A 15,059-nucleotide genomic window follows, 5' to 3' on the forward strand; every position below is an offset into this window, starting at 1 on the left:
CTTCACCGTTCGAGCGAATGTTAAATGCGCACATAGAAAGAAAGTCCATTGGTGCACAGATGGGGATCCAATCCACGATCTCAGGGATGAGAGTCGCATGCTGACCACTTGGCCAACACTGCTCTTTTAGAGTGTTTAATACTAGATATACATAATACGTACTATATGTAAATATAAATGTATGAAATTAATTTGACGTGTTTCATGGCTGCTTGTTTTAAAGATTTTAATTTATCTAAGTGTGTTTTAATATTTCCAGCTAAGAATTATAGCAATTATTAGCGGTGTATATGTATTGTAATATGTAATTATATAGTATAATGTGTATTCTTAATGGGCGGATAGATCTGCTGTCTTTAATTTCTCTAAGAATTCCTTAACCACATGCGACAAGATTCTCACGAATTAGCTGCATAATTCGCCAATTTTTCGCGTTACATCTAACTATGACACTAATTATGAGGATATTGATATTTTCCACCTCACCGAAGAGGATGCGAGGAAACGTTTGAAGAGGAGGAAAGACTTTGGCATTCTTAAGCTGTAACAATCTAGATTTTTCTTTCAAATACCAAATAATAATTTTTATTCGTTACATCTTCAATTTCAGTTTTCTTTCATTTTAATTGTCTATTACTGTAATTAGGTTTTCTATTTCATATACAAATATTGTTTATCTATGGAATCTGTTTTGGCTTTGTAATTTGTCTAAGTGTTGTGTTTTATAATATGTATGTTAGCTGTAAGATTAGTAATAAATAAATAAATAGTTATATAAATATTCAAAGTTAAAGCAATTAAACGCAAACGTAGGAATCATAGTTAAGCACATTTTTTGGCTTTTCGTCACAAAAGGCCTGTACACCGGTTCCAATTCTAGAATACGAATTTCGCTTGACATACAAATTTAAAATACCATAAAAGTCCCATTTAAGTTTCGCAAACTGTTTATTGGCGGCTGTAAAACTAGACTTCTGTATGAGAGCGGTACCTTTGTCACCGCCTTGTTTTGTTTACCGTAAACAAAACTAAAACAATTGAACAACTTTCACTACATTATATATGACGTAATAAATTGATATATCTTTTGTCCATATTGTCTTTTCAAAACTCAATTCTGTCCCATTGTCTTACTAACGGTAGTGCACCGCTTTGAGGAGGTCTATAAAAGTCGATACAAAAACTAGCGTGCGACTGAACGGGTCGTTTTCACTGTCGTATTGTTGGTTACCGGTCGGACACAATATTGTCCTTTTGTGAGTACAATTGAGTTTTTAACAAGTCTGGACCGTGAAATTCATTTTTTCTCGTACCAATAGATCTATCATGGTCGTTTGTGTGATAAATTGCACGTCAACAATACGCCCCCGGGCGGCTTTTGAGTAAACATATTTAGTATTAGCTTGTTAAGATTTGTTACGGTATAGCGCACCAATCAACTAGAATTAAGCGTTTACTAGATTCTTAATACAATTTACAAATTTGACAATTACATTAATATAGTACATATAAATCACTATCTAATAAAATTTAAGAAAGTTTATTTTTCTACATATTAGTTTGAGTTAGTGTGAAATATAATTTTAGAAAATCCATAAAAATAATTAATTACAATTATTTAAAACATATAACATGCGTACAATTTTTAAACAAGAAAATCGAAATAAATTGTTAAGATTTATTCTGTAAAATGACATTACGTCTACAATTTGGAAACTCCGCTATGACCATCTTCAAAATTTCAAAGAAACAATAAATATTTAGTCACATATGAATGAATGTGTCATGTTTGGCTAACAATCATATTCACATCGATGTACTATATTTGTAAATTATTATGATATCAAAGGTACAAAGTCAAATTAAAATTAATTAAAAAAGCCATTATACAAAAAAAAAATTTTTTCAACAGAATAAGTGGTAAGAACAGTGTCCCTTGACCAAATGAGACGTGAAGAAACTCTCAATTTTGGATTGTGAGAGCAGTGTTTGCCGGGTAGAGCTTTCTTTCTTTGTCGCAAACAACGCTCGCTGGTACGTTGTAGGAAAAAACGGCCTGATCAACAAAGCTGCTTGATACATGGTTATAAAAAAATTATCGAGAAAAAGTTAAAAAAAAGTTAATGTAATTAGTCAAAAAGTGTAGCGTCATTATTGATTTATCTACAGCTTTATTATTCTGAACCTCATAATTGTAAACCTTTTCAGATACCCGACATGTTTCAAAAATATCACCATAGCCATAAATGGACATATGACCGTGTGACTCACAATGAACAGCACATTTTTGGGTTCCAGGAGCAAGAATATGACGTATTGACTCATGTAAATTTAATTCTGGTTTGCCCTCAACGTTACAGGAACCACCATGACATCGGACAAATGATTAGGGAAACACATTAATGTTCTAGTTAATCTTAATTTCTGTGTTTAGTAAAATCTTTGTAAGATATAAATTTAGTTAATTTTATGTTCATTGGTAGGAATTGGAATAAAAACAATTAATTAATTTTGTTCTTTAATTGTAGGCAAACGGGCAGGAGGATCGTTTCATGTAAAGTGATACCGCCGCCCATGGGCACATTTCTAGAAGGCTCACAAATGCGTTGCCGAACTTTTAAGAATTGGTACGCTCCCCTTGAAGGGCCCTAAGTCGAATTGGTTCGGAAATACTGCATTATTTAAGTATTGCATTTTTTAAAGTTTTTGCTATATGAACGTCTCTATTTCCCACTGCAACATTGTAGACTCGTTAATAAATACACCAGTTGCATTTGTATCATATACGTTAATATAAAAAGCTTTCTATACAAGTCTGATCAGCGGGTCTAGTACGAGTTTCCATCGAATACAGGAAACTAGTTTATCGCACGACTATACGTTCGATATCTATGTAATTTTCGGGAGTGCCTTGAATATGATAGCAGTATTCATCATATTCAAGATATGATAGCAAGTCAAGTATATATTATATGTATCAGTCACAACTGGCACTACAGAATAATCTGGAGTAAGAGTGACTACAGGGTTGAAGCCCATTTATAACTGAAATAAAGACTAAACAATTAGGACAAAACTCGTTAGTTATTGATGTCTTGAATTGACTTGAATACAGGAATATTATGCTTACAAACAAATGTTCTATTACCTGCCTGAACACATATATGTATATGCATATAGTAGCTAAATGACATATCAAATAGCGTAAACTGTCCACAATTAAAGCGTATGATTCTCGTAGCATTTCCATTAAATAAGATAATTTAGTTACAATATCATCACAAAACCACTGTTACTGTGTAAACTCAATTGCAAAGATAATTCATCACTGATGTCAATAATAGGTTAACATATTATACATAAGGGGCAGATATTAGTCTAGAAAGACACAAATTGTATAAACACGTAAACTGAGCGTCAATTGATATGATGACAACTCATACTATACACAAAGAGAACGTGAAGCAAGCTCATACGAGCACGTCTAGCGGACGCTTTGTATCGTGTAATTAAAGCTTTAAGTTAATTCATTCTAACTCTTTTACAAGCACTTCCTTGTCTACTTAGATATTATTAACGTTTTTATAATCTTATCGATCGACTGAAACGTGTACGGTTCGGTATTGAAGTACTGTTATCGAAATCGACGGTCATTCACAAGTCAGATTTTTCTTGGACCTATTAAAATTTTGGCGCGCCCATAAACTTACGTATGGATTACAAATTTAGACTTTATATCTTTTTATTTGTATCATAGTTTTGTTTACTGTCTACAAATATGAATTTAAGGTCGTAAATTATTGTAAAGGTAATTTTTCTTAACGTTTTAACACAACATAACTACTACATAACTAAGTAACGGAGGCCATATAAGATTGTTAAAGGTTCGTTTTCATAGACCAAATTTTTGTTTTATTCATCGTCTGTTGTATCAGAGCTTTTATTGGATAGTCACAAGCAACTATACTAACAAACTTTTTGGTTGTAATTGTGAGTCAATTACATTCAGAGTAATAAATTTTTCGATAGAACATAATTATAGAAAAACAAATAAATTTGGGTTGTAGGTCAATGTAGGAGCAATCTACATAAACCCAATAGTGACAGTTATACATACTTAAATTTAAATTGTGGTTATTAAACAAGATATAACAGCGTAATTTCTTTTGATCGGACATGCCGAAACAATTTCATCATTAACTTGGAAAATTAGTCGCGTCAGCTCACAGGACTTCCGGCCTTAACATATTTGCAAAACGGTATAGGTTTCTATACGTATGTCCGAGATTTACGGCCTTGTTTGATGGAAAAGCTCTGGGAAGGAATTGGCGGTATTCGCCAACGATGGCAAGGAAATGGCATTACAAGGTCCGCAGCGATCCAACTGGGTGGGCACTGTGCGGTTGGGCCCTACTGGCGTTTTTGTGTTCCATTTTCGAAATTAAAATAACTAACATAATAAGCTCGTTACGGGAGTATCACGTGCCAAATTTCATACGATTATGTTTTTCATATAAATTACTAGTTCCTAAGTTTTAGTTCTTTGGACGGGAAATAAGTTATTAAAGCAAAACCTTATATATAGACATAATATCCAAAATCTAGGCATTTCTATTTATATTTTAGAACTTATTGTTGTAACTAAAATACATATAGATATAATTATAAAATATTTAAGTATAATAGTTAATTTGATTTTTAAATATTTTATTATCGAAAACAAGATTTTCTACCTGGCCTAAATTTAACTGATCACGCCTTATTGCGTTAGCCTGGGGACATGCTGGACGTTTGTCCTGGAATATGCTTGCTTTAAGCAATTACGAGGACCAATAAAAAAGTGGAAACAATGCTCTAGACGGCTTACAAGTAAGTACAAGTTTTATTTTTTATTATGACGAAAACGTGTTAAAATAAAGATATCAGAGAAGATTTATGTATAAATTATGATTTATATTGATTACCTGAAATTTCTTTACTTTTACTTCTTTTCTTCGATGCGACCATTCGTTCAACATGATGACAATACAATCACTTCGTTTTCAATATGTTGAAGTGAAAAACCCGTACACAACTTTCCCAAAAGAAATTTATAACACATGATAGATTACCATGACCTCGCATAAATAAATTTCATCAAAAACACGAAAAATATTCAAAAAACCTATTCGAAATTTCACTCACTATACGTTGACAAGGCTTTCAGTCAACTGTCAGTGTCAACGTTCACAGGTAATAAGAGCATAGCCAACGAGTTTCAAAACAAAACAAAAGAGGTTTTATTATATGCATTAAATACTTGAAATTGTTGTAGATATGCATATTTATTTAAAGTTAAAACAGATAGATAAAACTTTATAAGGCCATTAATTCTGGATATAGGTCCTATTAAACGTCTTGTTTTTTTTTATATTTATTGTATAAATTCAGATCCAGATATAAAATGATTTCTGAATGATCCCGCATGGCAGGCACTTTTAAAATATTATTCATAAATATATAGTAAGTAATGTAAATACATAAAAATATACTGTTTTTCAAAATTACTTACCAGCTTACAGAAATTCATGAAAATCGGTTTAACGGTTTTAATATCAAAGTGTAGAAACAAACACAATAATCTCCCAAGGTACGATTGGATCAAATTTACTCACCTTAATCGCTGCAGCCAATCGGATCTGTAAAAAAAGAAAAAAAAACACATCAAAATGGAAGCAGTTTTTATTTGAGAAACGAAACTTATGATTAGTCTGGATTTGATAATTTAATATTAATTTCGATGCCTCGGGCGGGATGCAATTGTATTCGTGACCTAGATATTAATATATACTAGTCAAAGGACTTTTCAATTTCTTGTATCCAAAATACATTTAGTAAGACTCGAATTCCTCTGAATTAAAATTGGCTAAACATTACGAAGTCGAAATTACAACCTGTCATAACTCAAACGATTCCATGAGTACATGAGAAGGTCATGACAAATTTCTCGTTCGATTCCACTCAAAACGGCTAGCAGCCACCGACAGCCTTTAAACGTATTAAGGGAATTATTGTTTTTCAATATTTACGAAAGTCTGCCAATAAGATGGCGTGTGGAATATAACAGGGTTAAAATTTGCAAAGAACTCAAGTTTGGTGGGTATAAACGCGTCTACATAAACTTGAACACAAACACGATTTTTAGAAACTTAACTTCAAAGTTATTTTACTATATAAAGTTATTATACTATATACTGATATTTGGTAACACATAGTGTAGAAGGTACCATTAGAACGGCAAGTTATACGTGAATTAACGAGTAAATCTTGTGCTAGTTTTATGTAATACTCGAATTACGAGCAGGTATAGCAGTCTAAACTCTAAATGTAATGATTAAAAAATACAATTATTTATAGTTTTTTTCTTATTTATAGGTTAATTAATGTATACAAGTGTATAAACAAATGTTGAAAGAAGAATTAACCAGAATTAGTAAACATGTAAGTGAATGTATTTTACTTTGAATATTGTCTTTTTTTATTTTATTTATAAAGTTTTCTTATTAGTGAACCGATTTGAATCTCCTTTACGACATACTATTAATAATTTGAACCCGGATATCCGGTTCATTGTAGCTGATAATTCATTATTAAGTCACCTACAGTTATTTCATTATTTCTGTATCAAAATATTATAAAAAGTCCAATCAAGAATAACAAAATTGGTTTCATGTATTAATTTTTTCTTATGTTTGATCGGAAATTCCCTTCATCTTAAAACTGCCAAAGAGAAAATAAGCCGCGAATTGTTCTTTTCAATAAGAAAGTTTATATTGATAGACAAATAAAAAAGGTGGTAAAAAGTTAGACAAATCAGTATTCTATCTGCAGGTACCTACTTACAGGTTACAGCGAGCATTATAAGGATCAAAAATATCATATTTAATTTATTTTTTTATAGAACAGGGGCAAACGAATGGGAGGCTCAACTGGTGTTAAGTGATATAATGCCCATGGACACTCAATACCAGAGGGGCCGGCGTTTTAGGAATTGGTACGCTCTATTAAAGTAACCTAAGTCGCATCGTTTCGGTAATATGTACTGCATATGGAGTTACCATTGTCAATTGATATTTTTGAATTTTATTATAATATAGTAAACATATTTCCAACTTGGGATATAACTGTGAATGACGTATGTTAGATTTAAAACAAACTAAAACCTTTATTTTAAATGACTAAAACACGGCGAACAGTGTTCGTTCGTAGGTGAGTACCTAGTCGCCTCATTCGATATTCATAATAAAAACAACTACAAAAGATGGATTGACGTCAAACAGAGCAATGATCCGAGGATAAAAAAGGGACTGAGGGCTGGGAAGTGTTTTAATTTTTTTCAGTCTAATAAAAGTTACTTTTAATCTTTTTATATATGAAATATAAATACCGCTATAATAATAACAATAGTTTCGAATTGTGTGAATGATACTGTCATATTACGACGTTAAATACTAAGAATATAGACAAACTTCCAATTACCAAGTCTTGTTCAGTAGGTACCTACTATGTTCGCAAAGTTATGTATATAATATTTTTTTATAATAATATCTGTTATAAATGATGGTTAAGAAAGCGGGGTCTCCGCAAAACATAAAAATATATTCTATTTGGCTTTTATACGGGCCTTTAATCTGTTTGGCCACGAATCTACGCATTCCTGAACCGTATAAAATCCGGAACGTTGGTTTCAAGCCAGGCTTGGGTAGTTCGTGTCTTGTGACCAGGCGCAGAAACCAACCTACTACTGACCTACTGGAAAGTCCACAATATATTTTTAAAATGTGTATTGCTGAGAGGTTTCACAACATGATCCAAGATTATTGGGTTATGGTTTGGTGGGGCTGACTCCTGAAGGAGTCACTCCTTGATAAGCTCTACCGTTATATACGCATTCTCGATCTGCGTTATGTACGCATTAAAACACTCTCGTTGCTGAGCAGCCGGGGATCGAACGCGGGGATGTTAAAACGTTATGCACGCTTAACCAACACTGATATTCTTACCTATAATATTTAACTGTTACCATCTACTTATAATGTATACAAGCAATCAAGAGCAAAAAAGTTGATTGACAATATCAGGCCGTTCAGGAGCTTGACACGGAACTGTATCTAGTGAACCATAGACATTGCTTTAGGGTGTTTTTATTTATAAGAAAAGTTTCATGCCCTTTATACACGTGAAGATGGATTTAGACATCAAAATATTTGCATCTTTTCTCATAGGCAAACATTAATAAGGTATTATAAATAGCCCTATGTTAGTTGCCATAGTTACCCAACCCTTTGAAAACGGATACGTAACATAAACAAGAGCTGTCTAATTTGGGTCTAAGTAAGCCGAAGATGTCTGGTAAAAGTTATATTTGATTGTACGGAACTCCACAGAAGAAGCAGCAGCCATTTTGCTGGTCACTTCCTATTCCGGCTATTGTTGTGCGTCCTGTCACAAATATGCACACGCGCATACTAATCGAACACTTTTACCCGCGACTTTGCACGTCATAAATGAGAGTAATTTGTTACTTGAAGAAACGAAAGCTTTTAGCGGTTGTGTGATTAAAAAAAAACAGAAAACTTTTTGATTGCGGAGACATTAAGGATTTAAGTTTGTTACCGTAGAACAGCTTACGAGCCCAGAAGTTTTTTAAAATGTACCTATTGTGTCAAGAATGGGACAAATATATATATACATAGAGGAGTAAGGGGAGAACGCAACTTACACCATGCCCAGCCTAGTCAATCTCACCTGCACGCGCGACAGGCGATACATCGTATCGTGGTGATCCCTACTAGATACAAGGTTACAAGGCTTTGGCGATCAGTAGCGGTATCTCCTCCATAGTGGTGGCTACAGCTACATTAGGAGGAATTAATACCTTAAATGTCTGGAGCAGAAGACAACGGGAAACCATTGCTCAATATTTTTCTGTAGTGATATCTTATAACATGATTACTGACTAGTAACTAGTATAGTAATTTAAGTGTTCGACTAAAATATCGTGGGGGGGAAGGTCGCGATGTTGTCCACTTATACTTGTCTCTGATGCAGTGCATTTGAATCATATTTTTCTCATACGGAAGTAAGCAAGCATTATTTACGTTTTATTTAATTGCTATAGCCGCTAGTCCACGCTATCAGGTTTAGGGTATTCCCTTTATTAAACAATGCTCTTTCATAAAGAAATTATATGAGTTTGATTTAAATCTGCCAAAAAACGTTTGGCGTCCTACTATGCTAAGAATTCACTTTAAGATACGACATCAGGATATCGCAACGATACTATATAAACATAGGTATATACGATTAAACTGTATCATGGTTGTATTATATTAAAAGGAAATATATAAACACTTAAATAAACCTAATTAGCCTTTACCACGTGACTCACACGCAGTTGCGGACAAATGTAAAATTCAGACTTTGAATTGACTTTTTAAATAACTTTATAAAGCTGTATAGTGTATACCCAACTATTCAACGTCAATCGACACAATCATTTGGTATGTATAAGAAGAAATTTATCCGACAAACTAATTTCTATAGCCTTGAAAGGGTTATGGTATATTATAGTACTTTTCTATTTATATACTTAACTTATTAAAATGCCCATTTGTAGGAAAAATACCGTCAGACTCCTCTTCTCTTTGTTGCCTTACCCGAGCTGTGTCTCAAAGGAGTTTATGTCTATGTACGGTTTTAAAATTCACTGGCACAGTAAAGGAAAAACATCATTAGGAATCCTGAGACCCAAGATACTGCGTGTGTACAGAAGGGTCCATTAGAAAAACTAATGATTACAAAACAGATACATAAATCTGAGACCCTGGCCAAGAGTTGTAATTATATATTTTTTTATTTATGCCTTACATAAAGATAAGGTTGTATTGTATTTTCTAAAAATTACTGGACTATTCTAAAGATTAAGATCCTTGAGTAGCAAAGACAAAATTTATTTTTAGATATCATAAAAAATATCCAGTCGTGCGACGCTTGGACAGGCCGCTTAAAATATACTTGGATAAAAAATCAAACGCTAAATACACTTAATTCCGCTATCAATGAATTACGTATCAATGAGTGACCTTGAGCGAGATGTCTCTATGTCTGCGCAGAGCAATGACCTCAGCGGGATAACGATCGTCGATTAATTATCAGTATTAGTTGTATGTATTGTTAACCTTCGCAAGTGTTATTTTAGGATAATTGGATTATAGAATTATTGGTTAATAGAAACGTTAAGAATTTTGCTGCAAGTACATGCCCTTGATTAAGTTGCAAGTTTGAACATGGGAATACTTTCACCACAATTTACATGGAAAGTTTTAAAGGTTAAGAAAACCTTTCCTTGCTAATCAAAGCCTGACGCATCTTAACGATATCACGCAATACATTAGTCACAAATAAAATTATTTGAATGATTTATTGACTATATTCTTTTTATTTAGCGTCTGTATGTTGGTAATGAATGAAACTGTCATGGAACTTACGTATCGTGTATGTTAATAACATAGGAATATGTATATAAAAATAACGCGTTAAACTATTCAACTTTCGTCCTAATTAGCTTGATTAGGCGTCGGTGACATTCTAATTAGTAACATACAAGTGCGATCGGAAATGACGCAATGTCAAGATTCCGCGCAGATCCGTAATCGAAATCCGTTTAGAGTGCGTGATACTGAGCCTTCACCTAAATAATATATACTTGTATGAATTTAAGATACATATCAATTTAGGGTGTTCATTTATAAACATAACAATCAAATAGACGGTATTTACATTTAGTAATAATAAAAATAATTAAAAATTTAATAATAAATTTAAAACAAATTTAAAAGTTTAGTCCCTGCGGCAGTGTACCTTTAACGTTGGCACCATTAAAGGTGCACTGGCTATTATATACTAATTATATTCACTACTTTGTAGCAAATATTGTATTGTTTTACTTTTTTTATTTAATGTCAATTGAAACCAATCACAAAAGCCACAAAAATGGACACAACGCGATAAGAAAAAAATGTAGTCAAAGTAAAGTATTTTCAGTTATTTTATAATAAATAGTATTAGAGTCAAGGAGCTTAAAATAGCTTTATTTTTTAATGATTATTTCATCATAATTTATTTGTATCCCTTAATATATCTTAATAATTTCTATGCTCATACTAGTGGCGCCCTGACTCTTTTAATTTTTCACTAAAATATCGACTGAGTCAGTGACTACGTGCAACCGTGCCCCAAATTATTGATTATACCGTTCAGGTAAAAGTCATCGGATGCTTAAATATTTTGCAATTTACGACAAACATTTTTCATAACAATTTAGTCGTTGTGAACGTGACTTCGAGATCGTAAAGAAGTTTAGATGATGTAAACATTTAATGAAATCTGTGATAAGTTTTACGTATTTCGCCATCGTATGAGTATTAACTTACACACAAAGGAATGGAGAATATTTTATTTGCACAGAAGGCTGATCACTTAGTTGTCTACAAGAAAAAAAACAGAAAATTTCAGAGTATAGATCCTCCGAGTTAAAGGTATTTATCGGATCAACTCTGCTAAATTGATATTACTCTTATGTAAATAAATTACAATTCAATATGTTAATCATTTAGTTGGTAATACCGTTTTCGCTGTGTAAGTTTACGCATTCAATTATAACTAATAAGAATGTGTTTAAAACCCAAAAAGTATAGCCGTATAAATCGTGCCATAATGTTTTCATTCTACAAGATCTCCTGTATTAACCAATCGCTCTGGGACCCGATGTATCAATGAATAAGACATGAAAATAGTATTGTCTTTTGTTAACATAGCTTTTACACATTGAAAGAAAACACTTTTTTTCCGGATTGAAGCTATGTAACTTACAATTATAAGTTTATAATGAAGACAAGATATGAAAATTGAATCTATGTGAATAAATAGGGGTGTAATTAAGGCTTACTTTAATTATTAGTCTCGTAATCAAACACAGTGCCCTGTTTATTATTAATTCTGTTTTTTAAATCAACGTCCAACATAAATAAAGAACAGCTACTCTTTATCTCGTGCCACAAATATACGCTAACATTGACATTAGAATTCTATGAAATAATTTGCATAAATTATAATCCAGATCATATCAACACTGAGTCACAGTGTGTATTGTATCTCGCCAATTTACGAAGCACTTTCTCTGTGATTCACCAGATTTTTGGGCATACCTGACAAATAACACACAGTTATGAAATGGTTATGCTCTACAGAATTTTCCGCAGGACCTTGGACCCAAAAAGTGAACGCATGTTAGGCGTAACCAAGACTTGTTTAAGAGAAAACTTAACTGCTAGATACTTGTGATACATCCACATACTAGGTAGACTGACTTGGCTCCCAGTGGATATGTACAGAGAGTATCTACTGGAGGGAAATCCAGAAATGATTCCAAATAAAGAGGATGATAAAAAAATGTCAAGTGCAACTTTTAATCAAACAAATTACTTGGATCGCTTTTTTGCCTTGTTAGAACTACCTAGCAGAACCGCAAAGTACCTTAAATATCAATCTAATGAAATTGTGTGTGCCTATCGGTTAGGTTAGTGCGAATGGGACAACATATATTTTTAATCCCCCTAATTTTTTTTTTAATTAGATAAAAAATACAATTATTTTTATGATACAGCATACTAAAATAAATACAACCCTTAATTTTCACCCCTCTACGATCAACCATTATCTTTTATTTGTTAATTTAAAACTTATGACTTGAACTGTAAGATTTATATAGAGAAAATTAATGGATAAACCATAAATGTATTCATTCCGGAAAACCGAATAGTGTCTGGGGTAGTATAGCAAAATGTTCCATGTTGGTATGTACTAAAAACCTACTACCTTTTTATCACACTAAGGAGAAACGAATTTCGCGGGGGCAGCTAGTCTATGTATATAACGTGTGGGACTACACGTATATTGCTATATAGTCCGAAACATATGTTTACATAATATGATACAAATACATATGTGTGTGACATCTATTCTTACCAGAAGTTGAAACTGATACGATTTTTATCGTGAGCACTCAAGCCTGAAGCTTTTTTATTAAATATTTACATAATTTACATGCCGTAAATGTAAAAAAAACCTCTATTAATTATATAATTATTTTTATATTTGGGCGTTTAGAATTATAAAGCAATTAGTTTGGATCCGGAATCGAGCTTTAATAAGTGCAATCATAACAAGTGTTCTGATTGACAGCTTATGTTTGATGATTTCATCATCATGAGATCAGAGTATAGAATTTGACGAAGAACCCCGTCATGGTATTATGAATAACTATTTTAAAAAATACACGTAAAATCCTAGTTTGTTCCTGGTAAACAATATATGTCAAAGGCCATAACAAGAATGTAGTACACCTATTTGGTGGTCGATAAAAAAATCGGTATTACCACCGTGAGTCAGTCAAAGATTTTGCGGTCAAGGTCTTATCTCAGCGACAGACGTGATTCAATTGACATCTGCAGCCGGAAAAGCATACTTTCACGCATGCGTATAAAGCTAATGTATTTGTTATGCAAACTACATAAAAGTAATATTGGCATAGTATTGTAATTTAATATATGCATTTTTTTTTCCTAAAATAAAATTCACAAAATAGAGTTCGACTTAATATGAATTACAATCTAGCCTATATAATAATTATGGCTGATAAGTTATATTGACGTAACATTCTACAATAGCTTAAACTAAGGTAATGTTCAAAAAAGTTGTAGTGTTCTATAATGTTTGGACACATGCGTGTCCGAGATACCGCACCGAAGTCACTAAACTGGTTTTATTAACTCAAAAGGTTTAGTTCCCTTTAGGCGTCTTATTCCTGTTAATATTTGCAATTTTTTTGTATCTGTATAAACTAATATTTTCCAAAACCCTGACAATGTAGGATTATGTATTGTATATATTCAGATTCTATTAAATTTATTATCCCATTTATTCACAATTGTGTGTTGAATACAAATAGTTTGTTATTTTAAGAAAAAGAGATTATTTTTTTTTTACAGACCCGGCTGGATGATCTATTTACTATTATTACATACCTAATTGAGATAGAAGTGATTGCTAACATAGTAATTATAATTAATAAACTATAAATAGAGAATTATATCTAATAATTAAATTTTAGTTTATGGGATCATAATTGTCTGCTAGTGGTTTGGAGTTGGTATCATCTATCTTAATTTACGTATCTAAGGAAGAAGGTTTAAGAATCTATGTGGTTAAAAAATTATCACAATGAGAGACTCGTTCTTAATTCCAACGTTATATGGTTGTTAGTGAAGTTTTGTAGTTCAAACTTTTTCTCACTCTGAGTTAATTAAGAATCAAAGCATTGTTGAGACTGTTTTGTACATAGAAATATGACTGTCGCATTTTGTAACTCAAACAATGATATAAGTATAGCTAATTGTATAAATATTGACACGTCTTACTCATGACCTCACCTGGTAGGTTCGCGTGGTATTTGTTGATAAGACTAATAATAGACTTGATCACTTGGTTTAGTTATCCGTTAATGTCACACCTATTTTGCAACGGTCGCCTTTTAAATAATTCTAAAATAATTACTCCATTTTGATATGGTGTTTAAAATGCTAGACTATCAGTACCAACTGTAGTCTCTCAAAGTATAAAACATTCCAATTCAACAATTGTATAGTATTTGTTGTTCGGCATTATACATGCAGCTGAGTTTCATCACGGAATGTCGAGGCACAATACGAAATTCCACCCGCATCACCGCGGCGTCCCTCGATGCACAACTGACTTATTCGACTAGGGTCCTTCAAGAAAACAGCGTACCAATTCCTCAAAATGGGGCAACACACTTGTCAGTCCTCTGACAATGTGTGTGTCGGTTTCAATCAACAACAGCCTACTGCACATTTACAACATTTAAAAAATATTTTCTTCAACATCTCTCTACACTATTGCGAGTTCTAATGTGAGCATAATTGTATGCTTCTTGTTTA

The 15,059-nt window shown here is 32.5% G+C and overlaps 1 protein-coding gene across 3 annotated transcripts in view; it reads right to left on the minus strand.

Annotated features, from left to right (window-relative positions):
- Positions 1-15,059, minus strand: part of LOC123720746 — a 43,772-nt gene that overhangs the window by 17,681 nt on the left and 11,032 nt on the right. For 2 of the 3 annotated variants that reach the window (XM_045677483.1, XM_045677485.1), the window contains exon 1: positions 4,965-5,193. In XM_045677483.1, the coding sequence (XP_045533439.1) occupies positions 4,965-5,007 (43 nt within the window). In that variant the 5' untranslated portion in view covers positions 5,008-5,193. Of the gene's footprint in view, positions 1-4,964; positions 5,194-5,654; positions 5,679-15,059 lie in introns of those variants that run through there. The other variant, XM_045677484.1, reaches the window with a different exon arrangement.

The sequence above is a fragment of the Pieris brassicae genome, chromosome 2, assembly GCF_905147105.1.
Source record: "Pieris brassicae chromosome 2, ilPieBrab1.1, whole genome shotgun sequence".
Classification (NCBI taxonomy): domain Eukaryota; kingdom Metazoa; phylum Arthropoda; class Insecta; order Lepidoptera; family Pieridae; genus Pieris; species Pieris brassicae.